This window comes from Neofelis nebulosa, chromosome 6 (genome assembly GCF_028018385.1).
Source record: "Neofelis nebulosa isolate mNeoNeb1 chromosome 6, mNeoNeb1.pri, whole genome shotgun sequence".
Lineage (NCBI taxonomy): Eukaryota > Metazoa > Chordata > Mammalia > Carnivora > Felidae > Neofelis > Neofelis nebulosa.
The window spans coordinates 15007129-15028067 of NC_080787.1; the positions used below are offsets into that span (position 1 = coordinate 15007129).

A 20939-nucleotide genomic window follows, 5' to 3' on the forward strand; every position below is an offset into this window, starting at 1 on the left:
CCCTATTTCCAAATGAGATTACATGTCAGGTTCTGGTGAACGTGAATTTGGGGTACACAGTATTCAACCCAGGACATTGGCCTTTGGTGTTTGGCTTCTTTCACTTACCATAACTTTTCAAGCTTCATCCATGTTGTAGCTTCTGTCAGAATCCTCTCTTATGGCTGAATAATATAGTCCACTGTGAGGACATACCACACTTTAGTCATCATTTGGTGGACAGACATGTGGGTGGTTTCTACATTGTGGCTATTGCGAATAATGCAGCTGTGAACACTCTTGTACAAGAGTGTTTTTTTTGTATGGACATATGTTTTCTTTTCTTTTGGGGTGGATTTAACTTTTGAATCTGTCAATTATAATGTATGTATTTATGTCACTTTGCAGGAACGGCTATTATTAAAATTCTGGCTCGTGTTCTGCCTCTTGAGTTTGCATTGTATTTCAATGACTTTTCAAGTGACTCACCTTTGAGCAATTATGTTTTGTGAGAGATATGCTTTGTTTCAACTCATGTAATGGAAGTCTCTTGTTAACATTAGAAAGCTATCTAGTCCTTCATGCTAAACTCTGGTCACTTGCTGAATTGTGCTCTTTTTTGTTTTTATAAATAGGTCATAGAATTTAATTTTTTAACCATTCACAAAGCATTTTCTCTTTGTGATATCATGTCAGCTTCCCTGCACTCCTGGGAGATCTCCTGAGGAGTTCTCTCTTTTCTGGCTGCTAAACTTGGGATTTCCTTTTAAAAGCGTACTTGGTACTTAACTGTGACACAGTAGGATGTTCTTCATCCCTCAAGTCCGCCAATCTGTTGTTTTTGTGGTGATCTTTTCTCCAGGTTCAGAGAACATGTGTTAGCGTCCAGGGAATGCTCAGGGGACTACTTCAGCCTACACCAGAGTCCCCTGGAGGGCTGGTTAAAGCAGAGTGCTGGGGGGGCGCCTGGGTGGCGCCGTCGGTTGAGCGTCCGACTTCAGCCAGGTCACGATCTCGCGGTCCGTGAGTTCGAGCCCCGCGTCGGGCTCTGGGCTGACAGCTCGGAGCCTGGAGCCTGTTTCCGCTTCTGTGTCTCCCTCTCTCTCTGCCCCTCCCCCGTTCATGCTCTGTCTCTCTCTGTCCCACAAATAAATAAAAAACGTTGAAAAAAAAAAATTTAAAGCAGAGTGCTGGGTCCCACCACGAGTGTCTATAGGTCTGGGATGGGGTGGGGCCTGAGAACATGCATTTGTAACAAGGTCCTAAGTCGTGCTGGTGCTTTTGGTCCGAGCACCATGATTTGAGCCTATACAGTTAAATATATGTACCATCTTGGGCATTGTTCATCCAGGGCCTCTCAAAATTTAGCATGCCTGTGAATCACCTGGAAATGCCTTTCGCTGGCTCTGACTTAGTAGGCCCGGGGAGGCTTCTAAGAGCCTTTGTTTCTAACCAGCTCTTGGGGGACGCCAGTGCTGCTCTCTGTAGCAGGTGTTGAAAGAGTAGCCATACGCTGTCCTCTGCTTGGGTGGGTCATTGTTCTGTACAGCTGTAAAAACTCCAGACTGAAGTAAACTTGCCAGCTGTAACAGATGAACGGCATCTACCCTGTAACATGTAGGGAAAGGTTCTCTTCAAGTTACGTGGTTGTTACAGAAAACAAAATGAGGGCCCGAATGGTCCGAATTCTACCCAAAGAGTAAAATGGTTCAGACTTTCAACATAATATTTGGAGTAAATTAAAATTCCCTAGAATGATCGCTTAAATGTAGGCTCCCAGGTTCTGAAATGTCTGTCTCACAGGCCCTGTGATTGAACAGAATCGATTTTTACAGGGATTCTGAATTCATTCTTTTAAATTAATGGAGTTACTTTCTGTTTTTCTTTTTCTTAGCTTCTTGACAAATTAATGCAAACTTGGTTATATCAACTTTAGGGCCTTGGTGTTCTGCATACTTTATCCCTAATGCCTGGAACGATTATTGTTTTGTGCAAACAACATAACCATTCCATAAAGCTAATTTCTAAATGTTTTTTCTTTTGGCAGATCCCTTACAACCTTGGGGTTGGTTATATCCTCGCTGGCTGACCAGGCAGCTGGCAAGGGTAAAAACAAATTTGTGCCTTATCGAGATTCAGTGCTCACTTGGCTTCTTAAGGTAATTCATTGTTCTAGTGTGTTCCTTTCCAACTAAAACCTGGCTGTTTCAGAGGAGGCAGCTGAAAGGTGTGTGCAGAGCTAACCAGATACAGCACAACCCTCCGCCAATACTGTTAATCCGAATTCCTAGGAATGCAGAATGAAAACTCATTCCTGTTGCCTCTTTTGCCCCCATGATAACGCTATTCATCAGGCATTGTTCGTTGTTGTGACTATAGAGAAACCACACCTCATCATAAAGTGACTCATGAAATACGGTGCCATTTCCACAACACATTTTCTTCACAGAGAATGTCGTATATGCATGTCTTCAGCTTCCATCATACATGTTGTTCACAGAACGGGGATCATTTCTTAAGAGGCTACTGGAAATATTTTGCAGGATAACTTGGGGGGCAACAGCCAGACCTCTATGATAGCCACCATTAGCCCAGCAGCAGACAACTATGAGGAGACCCTCTCCACCCTGCGATACGCGGATAGAGCCAAAAGGATCGTTAACCACGCCATTGTGAACGAGGACCCCAATGCCAAAGTCATCCGGGAGCTGCGGGAGGAGGTAGAGAAACTGAAGGAGCAGCTCTCGCAGGCTGAGGTAAGATCAGCCTGGTGCTCCCTGTTTTTGAGATCCCCTGGCGTGTCGTATCTGAGTCAGGGAGGATGTGGTCGCCTGAAGTTCTAGGTCATCTCCGTGCATTCGGCATTTCTGACTGACATCTCCTGTATGCTAAGCATATAGCCATCTGTCCTAGGAACTTAACCTCCAGTCAACTAAAAGTGAGTTGTTGCTACTGCCTAATTGTTTGCCTTGGTAGATCAGTTGGCCCTCGGGCACCGATCTTGTCCAGCGTGAAATCCTAAGAACCAAATGGGTTGTTTTTATTACCATTGTACACTCTGTGCCCATAGGGCCTTGCGGTTTTCAGAGAAATTAGTTCTATGTCCTCTCTTCCTTAAGTCAGGGAAGGCAGCATGATGGAAGAGAAACATTAGGAAAAGAACTCAGAAATCTCCTTTTATTTTGCCTCATGTATATCAGCTCCTGGCAGGAAACCAAATCGGTCATTTCTCATGTTACCACCTTTCCTTGGCTTTACCCAGCTTTAATAATCATACCCTCTTCTAAGTAGCTATTGCTTTTTGCAAGTTACTGGGTGAGGCATCCAGCTCATTTGAAATAGGTAATAGGACTGAAATGAAGGCCGAGTAAGTGCCTTAGTGTGAGTCACGTGCTTCCCCCTGCCTCACTTGGGTGTGGACCTAGGGCTGCTGAGTTCACATTCCTTCATACCGCTCCCTCCTGACCCCTCCCTTCTGGAAGAGTAGTAAATGAGGGGGGGGGGGGGGGGTAATACTGTTATTTTTTGAGCACTTGTGTGCCAGGCCCTGTTGAAATACTTTTTGTCTATCAGCTTCTCTAGTCAAAAAGATAATCAATAGGAGATTGAGGCAGAGAGAAAGGGAGTCACAGCCTGGGATCTGAACTTCCCATTCGTTGGTGATCATGGAGTTGCACTGACAAGGCATTGTCTTCTTCCAGCTTGGGCTTCTGAAGTGCAGGAAGCCTTGTTTTATTCCTGGTTTTCATCCCTAACCCCTAGTGCAACACTGATACTGGAGAGCACTTAGCACAATGCTGGTGCATCGTAAGTGCTCAATAAATGTTGTTACCTCCTGTTATTATCATGTTTATAAGCATTCAGTGCATCAAACATACTTTTCATTGATGCCAAGAAGGTAGCAAAACACCTAGAAAATAAAACACTGTGGGGGGCCTGGGTGGTTCATTCGGTTGAGCGTCTGACCTCAGGTCATGATCTCACAGTTTGTGAGTTCGAGTCCCGCGTTGGGCTCTGTGCTGACAGCTCAGAGCCCACTTCGGATCCTCTGTCCCGCTCTCTTTGTTCCTCCCCTTCTTGTTCCCTCTCTCAAAAACAAATAAAACACTAAAAAAAAAAACAAATTAAGGGTGCCCGGGTAGCTCAGTCGGTTAAGCATCTGCCTTCGGCTCGGGTCATGAATCTCTTGGTTTGTGAGTTCGAGCCCCACATTGGGCTCTCTGCTGTCTGCGCACAGCCTGCTTCAGATCCTCTGTCCCCGTCTCTCTCTCTGCCCCTCCCCCACTCACTCACAGACTCCCTCTCTCTCTCTCTCTCTCTCTCTCTCTCTCTCTCTCTCTTAAAAGAATAAATAAACTTAAATATAAAAATACCAATCAGGGGCGCCTGGGTGGCGCAGTCGGTTAAGCGTCCGACTTCAGCCAGGTCACGATCTTGCGGTCCGTGAGTTCGAGCTCCGCGTCAGGCTCCGGGCTGATGGCTCGGAGCCTGGAGCCTGTTTCCGATTCTGTGTCTCCCTCTCTCTCTGCCCCTCCCCTGTTCATGCTCTGTCTCTCTCTGTCCCAAAAAAAAAAAAAAAAAAAAAAAAAAAAGTTGAAAAAAAAAATTTTTTAAAAAAATAAAAATAAAAATACCAATCAACTTTGAAGAGCCATGATCCTAGGAGGAAAATGTAATGGTTCTGCAGTCAGTACATACGTGGATGAGCTCCTTCTTTCCTCTTGTCTCTGAACCTGCTTTTCTACCATGACCATGTAATCCAGGCCAGACGGTAGAATGATGCCTGGCCAAAGAGAACGGAAGAGGAGCCACAGCGGGTTCACCTAGGGTTTTCATGGGTGTCCCCTTATACCCAGCACTGAGTGTCCCTCGCAGACTCTGTTCCCACTGTGACCTCGGTGCCTCAGGGAGAGTCCACAACGTTGCCGCTGTGGCCTCTTGTCCAACCCTGCCATCTTTCTTGTTCATGGGCTTACACTTTGTGGAGGCTCATGTTGCCATAGGGGGTCAAAGCATGCCATTCCAAGTAAAGCCCCCAAGTAACAGCTTAGCTTAAAAAAGCTTTATATATATATATATATATATATATATATATATATATATATATATATATATATATATATATATACATCTCTATTGAGACCCCTTAGTTATTCTCACTCCACAGACTCAGAGGGAAATTCCTACCCTTTTACCCAGATGTCTTGTTTCCAAGGGAGTAATGAATACACAAGGTTTTTATCACCATCCACTAAAAAAAATTTTTTTTCATGTTTATTTATTTTTGAGAGAGAGACAGAGCACTGCAGGGGAGGGGCAGAGAGAGAAGGAGACACAGAATCCAAAGCAGACTCCAGGCTCTGAGCTGTCAGCACAGAGCCTGACGTGGGGCTTGAATCCACGAACTGTGAGATTATGACCTGAGTCGACGCTTAACTGACTAAGCCACCCAGGCGCCCCAGAAAAGGAGTTTTAAATGATCCAGAGTCCAATTTTAAAATAAATGAGAAGAGGGGCGCCTGGGTGGCCCAGTCGGTTAAGCGTCCGACTTCGGCTCAGGTCATGATCTCGCGGTCTGTGAGTTCGAGCCCCGCGTCGGGCTCTGTGCTGACAGCTCAGAGCCTGGAGCCTGTTTCAGATTCTGTGTCTCCCTCTCTCTGACCCTCCCCCGTTCATGCTCTGTCTCTCCCTGTCTCAAAAATAAAATAAAAACGCTAAAAATTTTAAAATAAAATAAAATAAAATAAAAGAGAAGAATCTTCTCTTTTCCTGGTAGGTTATCACTGGGATGTGTTTATTGATGATGTGTGTTGATCTCTGTCTTGCTGGGGAAAACAAAAAAAAGGTAACAGTGCTTAAGTTACCTTTGTTATGACGTTTCTGCTTTGAAGACAAACTTTAGCATCTTTTAGGTCTTTAAATGTGAAATTTAAGTACGATGGATAAAATTACTCTGTAGTGATTTGTATCAGTTTAATTCAGGGCACTGGTATTCCTTTTCCCCTCTAAAGAGTAGCAGTCATTTATTCTTACATTTCTTTTTATTAATAAAGATGTACAAGTCCACCCTGACAGTGTATGACTTAATTGCTTCCAACAGACTGTTGATAGCCACTTCAGAAGCACAGTAAAGGATTGTTTTATGAATAATGGTGGGGAAAAAATAGAAAATCAGATATCTCTGGTTTCATTTTAAGGCTATGAAGGCCCCTGAACTAAAAGAGAAGCTTGAAGAATCTGAAAAGCTGATCAAAGAACTAACAGTGACTTGGGAAGAGAAGCTGAGGAAAACAGAAGAAATCGCACAGGTAGCCCGATAATTTAGGCCTAAAATCTTGTGATTCTTTTTCATTTGCCATCTTTTCTGCGTAGCCACTCATCATCCTCCCAAAGCCATTCAAGGACGTCTTTCTGCTCACCAAGACTACAGAGATCACTTTTAGAGCCTGTAACTTCGTTGTCCTTTATCAACTACCATTTGGTCCATTTATTTGTTAGGAGCACTGAGCTGGAACAGGCATGGTCTACAGGAAACACTGTTAATGTTTCCTGCTTTTCTATTTTGTGATTTTACATCACCCGGCAAAGTGTGCTACCTGACTGGCCGAGAATTTATAACCTACCACTCATCATGGTCTTTTTCCCAGTGTATTTGATTTTTGGGGCTTGTAAGAAAATGTTATATGAACTTTACTTGAGAAACGATATGAAGCAAGGACTAATTCTGCCCTTGTGTGTGAGTGGGTATGTTTTCTGAATCTGCACTATACATTTTGTGAACATTTTAATCTCGCTGACTACTTGGAAATATTGGCCCATCCCAATCAGGTAGCTTGAAAGCAGTAACTGGGACCTAGTCAAGCCTTTTGCTTATATGTTTCTCGTAGGTGTTATTCTCACACAGACCCGTGCTTGCGTACCCCACACACGTACTGCTGACTTCCTGTCTCTCATCCGTTGCTTCGTACTTCTTCACGGCACTTTATCATCCCTGGAAATTCTGTTTTGCTTGTCTGGTTTTTGTTTTTTTTCTTTTATGGCCTGTCTCTTTCTACTAGAATATAAGTTTTCACAAAAGGGACTTTGTTTTGCTTGCTGTTGTAGATCAGTACTTCCTGCCCCCATCTCCCATGACTTTCCCACGTTTACTAGGGTTATTATCACCTGAAATCAGGCAATATGCCCAGTCTTTCCTGTGCCCTTACAACACCTTGCTCTTACCTTACTTCTCCTCCGTTTCTTCCTGTGGAATTCTTATACTTCAAGAGACATCGCAAGTATATTCTTTTCCTGAAGCCTTTCCTGGTCTCTGAATACATCATGGGCTCCTTCTTTGGAAGCCCCATAGTACCTTGTTCCTCTCCAGTGACACAGGGCTCTTCTCCTCTGATTTAGGTACGTGGTCTTGTCCCCTCGACTGGACTATAAACCCCTTAAACGGAAGATGGTATCTGGTTCACTCTTAGCACACTTTTAACATGGACACAAGACGTCACGCATTTTAGAGACTCCCTAAACTTGGTTGTGATGTGTGATTTCATTGGCCTTGTCCCCAGAAAGAGTGACTTAAACTTTCCATGGATACATCTTGTCAGTAGATCAACAAATAGAGTCCCCTGTGTTTGTCTGTTTTTGTGCCCAGGAGAGACAACGACAGCTTGAGAGTATGGGGATTTCCCTGGAGACATCGGGTATCAAGGTGGGAGATGATAAGTGCTACTTAGTCAACCTGAACGCGGATCCTGCTCTTAACGAGCTTCTGGTTTATTATTTAAAGGTAAGAGTGTATATAAATAGATGGTTGCAATCCTGATGCATTCACATATCACTCCCATTGGAATCTGGGCGCCTGTACCCATGATTTGGCTTTTTGAACATTTTATTTATTTTTGAGAGACAAAGCACAAGCAGGGGAGGGGCAGAGAGAGAGAGAGAGAGAGAGAGAGAGGGAGACACAGAATCCGAAGCAGGCTCCGGGCTCCGAGCTGTCAGCGCAGAGCCCCACGTGGGGCTCCGACCCACGAACCGTGCAATCATGACCTGAGCAGAAGTTGGATGCTTAACCAGCTGAGCCACCCAGGTGCCCCTGGTTTTGCTTTTTGTATCCAGCTTAGCCCTCATTGAAAGAGGAGGGATAGTGCAGTCAGGTTACCATTGAGAGTGAAAACCTCCCCTCTGGCAACCATCGGTTTGTTCTCTATATTTATGGGTCTGCTTCTGCTTTTTCTTTGTTTGCTTGTTTGTTTGTTTGTTTGTTTGTTTGTTTTTTAGATTCCACATAAAGCAAAATCATATGGTGTCTATCTTTCTCTGTCGGACCACACTTTTGGAAATGCTGGTTTATTTTGTGAAAGTGAAAAATGAGACATCTGTTTGAAATAGGGTACCTGATAGGCACTGATATGGGGTACCCCAAAAGACATAGGGCCTTTTTAATATGCACACACACATACACACACACAATTCCTGAGTTATGATAGTATATAAATGTATGTGGCAGTACGTAACTCTCAAGGATTAGAGACCTGGAGACTTGAAGGCAGCTTATGTAACTGTCCACATACCGAAATCTCTAAATGAAAAGATTTACCCACTTGCAAAAAGTTAAATAAGTGCCTTGTTAAGGATTCTGATCTGCCTAGTTAATATAAAAAGTGTGATGGAAAATAAGCTAGAATTGAGGAAAGGAGCCTCAGTTTTCCTTCATCCTTTCTATTTTACTTTTCCCAGAGACCTAAATATGGGGCAAATGGCCCCTGACTTATTAAGCCCACTAATGGACTCAAGATCTGTTTGTTTAGAACATGACTAAGGCGTAAGGAATTGTGTCCAAAATCCTAATTTTGAAAGACCAAGCCTTTCTGTTGAATAGGGAAATATTATTATCATGGTGACTCAGTGATTTTTAGAGCAACGAAAGAAACAAAGGGACGAGCAGTGGACCGCCTCCCCAGGAGTCACAGTCCTCCTGTGTCTAGGGTTTGAGGTACTTGAAGTCCTGCTCATCTGTGCATTCTATAGCCCACAGGCTTCCACACTCTATGTAGGATTGGTATTCAACACTCAACTACTGGGGTGCCTGGGCGGCTCAGCTGGATGAGCATCCAACTCTTGATTTCGGCTCAGGTCATGATCCCAGGATCGTGGGATTGAGCCCTGGGTGGGGCTCTGCACTGAGCATGGAGCTTACTTGAGATTTTCTCTCTCTCTCTTTCTCTCCCCCCCCTCCTCGCCCCTCCCCTGCTTATGTGCTCAAACTCTCTCTCTCTCTCTCTCTCTCTCTCTCTCAAATTAAAAACATAGAGGCACCTGGGTAGCTCAGTTGGTTAAGTGTCTGACTCTTGATTTTGGCTTAGGTTATGATCTTACGGTTCATGAGTTCGAGCCCCGCATCAGGCTCTATGTTGACAGTGCAGAGCCTGCTTGGGATTCTCTCTCTCTCCTTCCCTCTCTCTCTGCCCCTCCCCTGCTCGTTCTCTCTCTGTCTCACTCTCTCTGTTTCAAAAATAAATAGATAAGTACAAATGTCATGGAAGATTTGACTTAGAGCACCCCAAATATCTTGTATCTGATTCATTTAATATTGTCATGCTGTTGGGTTATTTAAATTGATTGTGATAAATTTTTGTTGAGTTACTTGTAAGTATAGATGATTTCCTTTCTTTCATGATCTGTTACTAGGACCATACCAGGGTGGGTGCAGACACATCCCAGGACATCCAGCTCTTTGGCATAGGAATACAGCCGGAGCACTGTGAGATCGACATCGCATCTGATGGTGATGTTACTCTCACTCCAAAAGAAAATTCAAGGTAGGAAAAGTAAATGGCTCCTTCACATGCCGATGAGCCTGGTTTTCAGAAACCCCGTTCTGTCTGTTTGCTCACTTATTTCAAAGTTAAGACTTCAGTGGGTTCTTTTGCCTCGAGCAGCATGTGATTCCTTAGGTGCATCATCTTCAGTGGGAGCTTATCTGCAGGAGTCTCGTGGCCTGGGTGAGGGGACACAAATTGCTGCAAAGACATTTTGTATTTGCTTCTTAACAAATTCCCAGGCATGTGTCCAACTAGAAATTACTTTTTAATGCTAATTTCTTGGCTGGATACATTACCAACCCAGGCAATTTCCATAACTTTTCTTTATATTATTGTAATAAGAACATACTCTAAGTCAAAGTAATGTTTATACATGTGTTCAGAAGTGAGTGTGTACGTTCGCACTCTCTCAAAAATAAATAAACATTTAAAAAAAAGTGGGGGCGCCTGGGTGGCTCAGTGGGTTAAACGTCTGACTTCAGCTCAGGTGATGATCTTGCAGTTCATTAGTTCGAGCCCCACATCGGGCTCTGCGCTGACAGCTTAGAGCCTGGAGCCTGCTTCAGATTCCGTGTCTCCCTCTCTCTCTGCCCCTCTCCCACTTGCTCGCTCTCTCTCTCTCTCTCTCTGTCTCTCTCAAAAACAAATAAACATTAAAAAAAAAAAAGGAGCGTGTGTGTGTGTGTGTGTGTGCACGTGCGTGCACCTATATAAGGGTCCCTTAAATATATAAATGATCATGAAAGTTAGCAATAAATAAGAAAGACAAAGCTTATTATATTCCTCTCTCATTTGCTTCGGAACTGTTTTTAGTTTCATTCTAGAACAACACTGCCCAATACAACTTTCTGAGATGATGGGAAGGTTCTATATCTGCTAAGACCATTCTCGTGCACTTGTGTATCAAAATATGGACAATGAAAATGAGGAACTGAAAATTAAATTATAATTCAGAGCTTAAAACAATAAAGGACACTGAGTGACAAGTTTCAATTTGTTATACTGCCATTAGATATTAGATTATAGATACATAGGTCTGGGTATCCATCCATCTATATACCTAAATATATTAAGTTACTTAGATATCTTAATAAACTGGGCAGGTATTTTCCTTATAAACTGACTAATGTTTTTTAGGTAGAAGAGGTAAGTATTTTATTAAAAATTTTCCCCCAAAAACAACTTTTCATCATCCTTCTGGCAAGAATATGTGTATGCGTATAGACGTATAGATAGATAGGTAGATAGATAGATAGATAGATAGATGGATACAGATACACACACACACACCCCCACACACACGTATTCTAGTCTCATTTTCCACTTTTCTCAAATGAATAAATTAGTCCATAATTCCAAATAGATGGACACAGACCTTTGAAGCTTGAGTTAGCATTGAGTCATTTTCATTGGCAAGAATAAAGGGAGCATGTTAGTATAAAATATGCACACTCAGGGGCGCCTGAGTCAGGTGGCTCAGTCAGTTGAGCATCTGACTCTTGTTCTTGGCTCAGGTCAAGATCTCGCGATTTGTGGGATCGAGCCCTGCGTCAGGCTCTGTGCTGTGAGTGTGGAGCCTGTTGGGATTCTCTCTCTGGCCCTCTCCCATACTCTCTCTCTCAAAAGATAATAAAAATATATACACACCAATGTTTTATCTTGTTTGTGCATGACAAATTAAAAACATATGAGATGGTCTTTCCAGGGTATTTTTATCAATAAAAATTTAGCCCCTGTACTTGAAATATTACTGCAAAGAGAGGATTATTTTCCTTTGTGAGTTCTCCTTATTCGGTGACCTTGAGCTAGAGAGTCCGGTCAAGATTAAGAGCTAGATAATGAGATTGTATGAGAAAACTAATTTATTGAAAAATTAAAACTAAGAATAATATTCATTTTTTTCTCCATCAAACTTCACCTGACAGTTCTTTAGCAAGTTAAACTTTAATTAATTAATATCCTCCTAATTTTTTTCTTAAATACCAGCAAAATCTCTCTCTCTTTTTTTTAATGTTTCTTTTTTGAGAGAGAGCCCACACACAAGCAGGGGAAGGGCACAGAGAGGCAGGGGTCAGAGGATCTGAAGTGAACTCTGTACTGACAGCACAGAGCCTGATGCAGGGCTCAAACTCAGAAACCATGAGATCATGACCTGATCTGAACTCAGACTCTCAACCAACTGAGCCACCCAGGTGCCCCCAAATCTTTCTTTTTCATTTAAAGTTTATTTATTTGAGAGAGGCAGAGGCAGCATGAGTGGGGGGCAGGGAGAGAGAGAGAATCCCAAGCAGGCTCCACACTGACAGCCCAGAGACCAACGTGGGGCTTGAACTCATGAAACCAGACATTATGACCTGAGCTGAAAACAAGAGTTGGACTCTTAATCTATTGAGCCATGCATGCACTGCCACAAAATCTCTTTTCTAAATGAAGGAAACATGTATAAGAACATTAGGGGTGCCTGGATGGCTCAGTAGGTTAAGCATCCGACTCTTGATCTCGGCTCAGGTCATGATCTCAGGGTTCTTGAGATCAAGCCCTGAGGGGCTCTGGGCTGACAGCCCAGACCCTGCTTGGGATCCTCTCTCTCTCAAAATAAATAAATAAACATTTAAAAAAATTATCTGCACTAAAAATTCTGGATGACTTTTCATCTCCCCCTAAAAAAAGTCACAGTGGCAAAGCTTTAACTATGTTAAAAATCAGTTGATGAGATCTTCCGATCGACAGGAAATCCTATGAAATCTGTTACAGTGAGTCATTCACAGCCCCTTGTACCCTGTAAGCCGTAGCATAGCTGTAAGGTGAGGAAACCTGTGCCCTTGGGAGACCAGCTCCAGATGTCCTCTGGGCAGAGTTGCAGCTATAGGGTTTGAATCGAATCCCAGATGCACAGGCCAGCACAAAGCCAGAGACACAGTGCACGTGATCTGAGGTGTGATTCGTGCAGTATAACAGACTCGGAGTCCTTTCCCCCATCTCTGGCTATTTGTCTTATTTTTACAATTTGTTTGGTAGCTATTTAGGATTTAAGCCTGGTGTTCTTTTATGTTTTCCCCAAGTTTCTATTATGGAAAGCTTCAAACATATAAAGTAGAAAGAAGAGTATGGTGAACCCCCTGTATATCCATCATCCAGCTTCAAAAATGAGCATCTCGCAGACAGTTTTGCTTTTATTTCTATACCCTCCACATCTCCCCCCTCCCTTCCCTCTGGGTTATTTTAAAGAAAATTCCCGACAGTATAACTTTTTATCCATGAATGTCTCAGCTTGTATTTCTAAACAAGTGTTCGTGAACATAGCTTAAGTTCCATCACACCTAAAATAATTAACAATAATGCCTTATTAACCTTCATATATTGAGTCAGTGTTCACATCTCCCCAAAGGTATCAGAAATGTTCCTTTTCATTTGTTTCTTGAAATCAGGATCAAATAAGATTCAACCGTTGTCATTGGCTGTTTGTCTCTTTTAGCCTCCGGGTTCCTCCTCCCTCTGTCCCCACCCCCTTTTCCTTGCATTTTAGTTGTTGAAGATGCTTGGTTGTTTTCTGTAGTCAGCATTTTGCTCGTTGTGTCCCATGGCATTATTTAGCATCTTCCACCACCTTCTGTATTTCCTAAGTTGGTATTTTGATGTAACAGCTTGATCAGATTCAACTCAAATTTGGACAAGAAAATTCCATAGGCATTCTTGTGTATGTTTCCATCAGGAGCACATCATGCCAAGTTGTCTATCTTTGAGGGAAGTTGGCTGCCCTTGATCATCGTGTTTTGTTCTTTTCTTTCTTTTTTTTTTTTTTTTTTTTTTTTATGTTTATTTGTTGAGAGAGAAGGGACGGAGGGGCAGAGAGAGGGGGACAGAGGACGTGAAGCAGGCTCCGCACTCTCAGTGCAGAGGCCATCATAGGGCTCGAACTCACAAACCACGGGATCATGACCTGAGTCAAAGTTCGACACTTAACCCACTGAGCCACTCAAGTGCCTCAGATCATCACTGCGTTCTGATCACATGTTTTGAGGGTGGTTGCAATTCTATTACTCCTTCTTTTGGTATTAGCAGAATATGTCTGTTGCGAGAAACTTCTCCATCTCTCATGGGCTGCTGGGTCTGGGTTCTGTGCTCTTTCCCACTGAACTGACATATTCCCTGGTCTTCTTTTAGGTCCTGTGTAAATGGCACCCTTGTGTGCAGCACTACCCAGCTGTGGCACGGTGATAGAATCCTGTGGGGAAATAACCACTTTTTTAGGTAACCTCTTTGGGTTCCCTAATATTTTCACTTTTTTTTTTTTTTTTTTTTTTTTTTTTACTGTTACCTGAGTATAAAACAAGTCAATTTTCTCTAATGGTGGAAAACCCCACAGAATTAACTTACCTAAGAGGAAACGGCGAGACTGGTTGAAAGACTTTGAAAAGGAAACTGGCCCGCCGGAGCATGACCTGGACGCAGCCAGTGAAGCTTCCTCGGAACCAGACTATAACTATGAATTTGCACAGATGGAGGTTATCATGAAAACGCTGAACAGCAATGGTAAGACCTTCCCTCCGATTCCTCCGTCTTGGGCAGCTCCTTGAGGGATGTGCTTGCATAAAGTATCACTCTGAAACTTAGATACATAAAATTGCTAATTTCTTACAGAGGCCCCTGGAGAGGGGCTCATGAAACATCCCAGTGGCCTGATCTGCTCCCTCAAGTGTAACCAAGGAGTGGGTAGTCCCTTTTTTGAGCCCCTTGTTTCCGAGCCAGTCGTGGTAACATTTCCAAGGTCATAGAGTCCGGAAGGACTATGGTGGCATTCCTTTTCAAATTCCCCTTACTGGGCTTGTCATTTCTGAATCTTTCAGAGCACAAAAATCCCCAGCAGGGCATGAACCCAGGAATTTCCAATGGAATGTAATGGGTAAATAAAAGTCATGATATTTTGCTGTAAATCCAGTTGGAAATTATACCATCAAAGAGGCTTACATAGCAAGCCTGGGTAGCTTTTACAAAAATGATAGCCACGGGCTTTATAGGCTCTTTGCTTGACCTGCACACTGGCTTGTCTCAGACCTTTAAGGAAGAGATTTCCTTAAAGCATCATTTCTAGATGCCTTGATCCAGAAAGTTTTCAGTGTTTGTTTTAAAATTCTTCTCTGTATCTAAACGGAAATCCTTTACCTCTTCATAAACACTTAACGTGCATTCAGTAAAATCCATACCACATTCTGTCTTGATGGCTATTTTATAAATGTGCCCCTTCATTTTCCATCTCTCGGTCTTCTCATCTCCAGGCTTGTGCCTGGAAACTAGAAACAGGACAGCAAAGTTCTTCTGTTACCAGGTACAAGGCAGCATTTCTCGGACCAGAACTGTGTGACAAGAAGTATAGCTGAGGCTACATTCAGGAGCCCCTGAGATGAGAAAGTCCTATCTCGCTGTCCCATTCAGCTGTTCTTTGAGTACCTAAGGATCATCCCCAACTTGAACCAGGGAGGACCTCCAGGAGCCTCTGCGGCCGTGGTACAGGGAGAGCATTATGTTTTCTCAGTCGGGCTCTCCCTTGAAAATGTTGACTTTTGCCCTCTATCTTTGAACCAGCCTATCTAGAGGAATGTGAGCATGGCTGGAGAAAGTCGGTCAGATCTCTGGCTTCTCAAATTGGGGATTCTGTTGCAGGAATAAAGACCCTGACCGTTTTATCTCTGGATTTTTAGCCCCAAGGACTCCCTCTTTTCAATTATAGAAATGAAGCCTGAAGAAAAGGCTAGATGGAGGATGATTTTATCTACTTAAAAATAGTGTTTCTCCCTCCCCACACTTCACCCAATTCTTGCCTATGGGGCACACAGGACGTGCCCTGACTCGGTGCTGAAACGCTGGTGGCCCAATGGTATTCACGCAATTCACCTCTACCGCTAGGTGGTTTCCCGATAATAAGCCTGTCTGCCTGGTGGTCGTCCCCCTGGTGGTCGTATTTGAAGATTCTCTTCCCTCTCATGTGGTTTCAGACGAAGCTCCTTCACAAACACTGGGAAAGAGGTTTTCACTGATTGTGACGTTAGCATGGGGGAGCTTGACCGGGTTTTAGCAGTGCTGCTGACTGATGCTTGTGCTATACCTGCTTTGGCAAGACTCCAACTAACACGATTGGGAAGAAGCTGAAGTTTTTTGCCTGACAGAAGCACTCTGAGGCATTCCTGATTGAGGAATGTGCCTTTTTAAACTGCGACCCCTAAAAAAAAAAAAAAAAAAAAATTAAAAAAAAAAAAAATGGGGCGCCTGGGTGGCTCGGTCGGTTGAGCGTCCGACTTCGGCTCAGGTCACGATCTCGCAGTCCGTGAGTTCGAGCCCCGCATCGGGCTCTGGGCCGATGGCTCAGAGCCTGGAGCCTGCTTCCGATTCTGTGTCTCCCTCTCTCTCTGCCCCTCCCCCGTTCATGCTCTGTCTCTCTCTGTCTCAAAAATAAATAAAAACGTTAAAAAAAATCTTAAAAAAATAAACTGCGACCCCTTCCTCCCCAGGTCCCAACTCCATTGCCTTCCCATTGGTTAAAATCTAGTAGCCATTCTGTCCCTTATACATCCAACAGCACAAAAGTGCTATTGGTATCATTGGTACGATGACTAATGTCTTTATGACTGCTGACAGCAGAGCTGTTCAGGACATTGTACTTGCGGGTGGAGATTTACCTGCATTAAGCGTAGAATGATGTATTTTCAAATTTCTAAAATAAATAATGACCTAAAACACAATTCATTGGAATTAAGAGTAGAAGCAAACCTCGTATCTGTGGGCAATAATGGGTTCTTCCCCAGGGTTCAGAATAAGAATCAGGCACTCATCTGTCTTCACAGAGTCAATGGTAGCTCTAAAGTAAAGAGCAGTGAAGGGGCTGGTGAAGAGTCATTGAATTTATTCCATCTGGGATTAAAAGGTTAGTTTTTGTTTCTTGGGAGCTTTTTCCCCCAAAGGATCTACTTCCCTTCAATTTAGTGCATTGGGCATCTTGGTGTGAATGAATACCATCTATCGCATAAATGCCTTCCAGCCTCTAACTATTGACACCCTCTCTTTTCCATTCTTGGGACAGATAAATAAGTTTGAACACATTACATAGTTAACATACCAGGTAAAGAATAAACTAATGAAGAAGAGAGAACATGCTATGCCATAATAAATGCTATCATTTGTCTCTTCTTAAAACACCCACCTCTTTGGTATCGTGGCCTTAGGTACCAGGCTTCCTGAGTTTTAAAACCCTTCATTCAAGAGAAAGAAAATGATAAGGGATAAATTAAAACCGTGGGCAATGTTTTGATGGTTGATTGCTTGGTTGAGAACAGGCCAAGTAGTCTTTGGCTTCTGTCCTAGGCCATATCATAGAGTCAGGTTGACTTGCTGATTAGGATAATCTATTTTAAAAATATGCTGTATAGTGATAAAGGCTTGAAACTGGTTAATTAATTTGAAAAGATGATGTTATCGAATATGTCTAAGAGAAAGGTATTTTCAGACTTGGGTTGAGGTCAGAGGTTTCAAAAAGAAAAGGTAGACAGACAGAAACATCAGCTCCTGTATCTCTGCCTTGGCCCTGGATAGCATGGCCTGTCCCAGAGTCCTGGGGCAGGCCTTACTGGGGATAGATGCTTTGAGTTGCTCTCTCTTCTGTATCTCCTGGTTGGTTTGTGGCCAGTGATGAAGCCTGGTGAATAGTAGGGTGTTACGTCATGGCAGCTGATAAAGCAGTTTAAAGCAACTTTGGTCACATGGCCCCTTCATTAGCACAGGACCTCAAGGGGAGATCCCCTCCACTTCTGCCATTTGGGACCATGTATATTTCTACACATCTCTGACTAACAAGGAGAAATGAGGATTAAATATCTTATCTAGTGTCTTTTAGCAAAAATCCTAGAATGTTCTAAAACATTGTGTTTTCCAGTGTTCGGTCTCTAGAAAAGATTCATAGACACTAAGGTAGGGCTCTTGGAAATCAGGCTCCATGTAAGTATAAATGAATGGCAAGGACCTTGTCCTTCCTTTTTAAACCTAGAGCCTGAAAGAGAAAAAAAACATGTACTGTTTGAGAAATGCATTTATTAAAAATTCTGGGAGAACTTTTCTTTTCTAACCCTTACATTTAAAACTTCTTCAGACTTCTTCTTTACCATACTTCATGTGTTTTTAATAAATTACAGGACTAGGTCAGAAGTTCAGATGCTTTGGAATACGTAGATATTCTACTCTATGGAAAAGGTCTTCCCTTTCCATGGTCTGTCTTTGTTTAAGAGTTTGGTATTTTGGGGAGCACCTGGGTGGCTCAGTCAGTTGAGTCTGTGACTTTGGCTTATGTTGTGATCTCTCAGTTTGTGAGTTTGAGCCCTGCGTCAGGCCCTCTGCTGTCGGTACAGAGCCCACTTAAGATCCTCTGTCCCCCTTTCTCTGCCCCTCCTCTGCCCCCTCAAAACACAAATATTAAAAAAAAGAAAGAGTGTCGTATTTTTAAGAGTTCATTTTCCATCAGATTTTCAAGAATGTATTTTAGGGACCCCATATCAGGACTCTTAAAGAAAATTATTCTACTCTGAAAAAATGCTGAATTTTAGAATTTTATATAAGCAAAGAACAGTATTTTTTTTTTTAAATATCTACTCTTAAACAGAGTACAAGTTCTGAGCAAAACATTGGAGATAAGAATACTGTATCAGTCAATTACTAACGTGATGTCCTCCTCCCAGATAGTTCGCTCTGCTCTGAGTTCAAAACCTGGCTCTGTCGCTCATTAGCTCTGTGATCTTAGGTCAGCATCTTTAAAATGGGAATGTTATCCACCCTTAGTTTGTTGCAAGGCATTCACGAGATGATGCATGTAAAGGGCATATGCCTCTCCCTGAGTTGTAGCTGGTAGCTAGCAGAATTATTATTGCCATGTGGTTGTTATTTTTATTAAAACAACTCACCTGTGCTCTGTATAGCTGGTGATTGTTTTAATTGCTTTCTACTTTTTGTTTTATATAACTTAACCTTATTTGTTAAGCTAACATCTTACTGTTCATATAGAAAATTAGTATAACTTACATGTTTATTTCACAAATTGATAGATAGAGTCTTGTGGAAAAGTCCATCAGTAGCCATCATTGGGTGGTATTTTTATACCCTCTTGTTATCCTCATTTCCCACTCTTAACCTTGGAAGTTAAACTGAGAGTCAAGAAGTGGGAATATAACATGAATGTCACAATTTGAATGACAGGCAAGGGTATGAACTCCAGGCCAGTCTGGGAATAGGAACACATCTCCTCCACATCTCGTGTACTTGAAGGACATATTCACCGTGTTGGTGGTTTTCTTACTTGCCATCCAGATAGTCTGACCTGTTGTTTCCCTAGAGTCCACTCACTTAGTGACGCCCGTAACTTTCTCCTTTGGACATATGGTCAGTGCCTTCATCTTTCTCCACAGCATCCAGGTCAGTGGTCATTACCAAGCTAACGTCCTGCCACAGCCAGGGAGCCCTACCTACACCACAGCCACCGTTACCCATGGTCGTGGCCTTTGAACAACGTATATCTATCTATAATTATTCACCACGTGTATGTTGCTGATCTCTCGATCTGCAAAAACAGAAAGTAAAAAAGAGCCTTTGAGTTTTGCGAGTGAACTCCCCCTCCCCTCCCCCTTCTTTCTCCTTTTCTTTTCTTTTTTGGAGGCGAATTGCCTTCTTGAATATCAGCACCTGAGAAATGGCCAGACCATATACTCAATATTTTCAAACACGTTCAGTGATCTACAAGATCCCCCCCCTTCCGCCACATTATAGAAATTCAGGAGTCATAAGATTTGTGGTTAGAATCAGAACTAAATGGGCATAGAAATGGACTACCATAAAAATGAAATCCTGTGTGGCTCTCTCTTGGAAGCCGTGTCAGGTTTCATGAAATTTTTCTCGGTGGGTCGAAGCCCGTTCCCTCTACCACCTGCTTAGAGTGGATCCATGTAAACGTGAGCTCATCAGATTGAAGAAACGCAGTAGATGTGGGGAATGTTTACACGCAGGACATTTATCTGAAATGTTAATTAAAAGGTGGGTGGGAGGATGCCCCTCAGGCCCCTCCGAGAAGGCATCTGCAAAGACTAGCTTCTGAGCCAGGAGATGGTTCCTGCCTGAAGAGGCACCTGGCAGGCTGCCCTGTCGTAGCCACCCCGAAGACACCTTGCCTTGTCTCTTGGCTCACCAGATCCAGTGCAAAATGTGGTTCAGGTCCTGGAGAAACAGTACCTGGAAGAAAAGCGGAGCGCCCTGGAGGAGCAGCGGCTCATGTACGAGCGGGAGCTGGAGCGGCTCCGCCAACAGCTGTCCCCGGAGCGCCAGCCCCAGAGCAGCGGCCCCGACCGCCTGGCCTACAGCAACCAGACGGCTCAGCAGAAGGTGACCCAGTGGGCAGAGGAGAGGTAAGAATGGGACCCCGGGGACCCAGAGGCCCGGCTCCAGGGCCTTGGAGCTTTGGGCGAGGCATGTGAAGGCGAGGACAGACCTAAGCAAGGAAGGAAATCTTAGTCCTGCGTCTGGTCATTAGCAATCGCCTTTTCCTGTCAGAGATTCTGTCCATCCTTGGTATGCTTACTGGGATGTTAGTCATTAAAGACCATCCCTCCCCCCTTACCCTTCGATAAAAATGGCACCAGGTTACAGTATCATTGTTGCAGGGGCTCCTGGGTGGCTCAGTCAGTTAAGCGTCCAACTCTTGATTTTGGCTCAGGTCACCATCTCCTGGTTCATGGGTTTGAGCCCCCCATCAGGCTCCTCACTGACAATACAGACCCTGCTTGGGATTCTCTCTCTCTCCCTCTGTCTCTGCCCCTCTCCGCTTGCACTCCTTCTCTCTCTCAAAATAAGTAAGTACAACTTAAAAAAATATATAAGCATTAAAAAAAAAAAGAATACCGTTGTTAGATATTGAAGTAGAGAAAGTTGGGATTGTTCTTTAGCATAAAACTGTTTCTTATTTTAAATTTCCCTTACTTTGGAGTCTCTTTAAATACAACTATGATATTAAGAAATCTAAATGTGAATTTTCAAAATTTGTGACTTAAAAATATTTATATCAGGGGCACCTGAGTGGCTCAGTCAGTTGAACATCCGACTTCAGCCTAGGTCATGATC

At 43.2% G+C, this 20939-nt stretch overlaps 1 protein-coding gene across 9 annotated transcripts in view; it reads left to right on the forward strand.

Moving 5' to 3' along the window:
• The window catches only part of KIF13A (kinesin family member 13A), a 220889-nt gene that overhangs the window by 151992 nt on the left and 47958 nt on the right, over nt 1-20939 (forward strand). For 5 of the 9 annotated variants that reach the window (XM_058732899.1, XM_058732901.1, XM_058732903.1 and 2 more), the window contains 9 exons: nt 2027-2138; nt 2523-2735; nt 6177-6287; nt 7622-7756; nt 9661-9791; nt 13959-14045; nt 14161-14327; nt 15699-15818; nt 20014-20227. In XM_058732899.1, coding sequence (XP_058588882.1) covers nt 2027-2138; nt 2523-2735; nt 6177-6287; nt 7622-7756; nt 9661-9791; nt 13959-14045; nt 14161-14327; nt 15699-15818; nt 20014-20227 — 1290 coding nt within the window. The remainder of the gene's footprint in view (nt 1-2026; nt 2139-2522; nt 2736-6176; nt 6288-7621; nt 7757-9660; nt 9792-13958; nt 14046-14160; nt 14328-15698; nt 15819-20013; nt 20228-20939) is intronic. The other 4 variants (XM_058732904.1, XM_058732907.1, XM_058732905.1 and 1 more) reach the window with 1 other exon arrangement.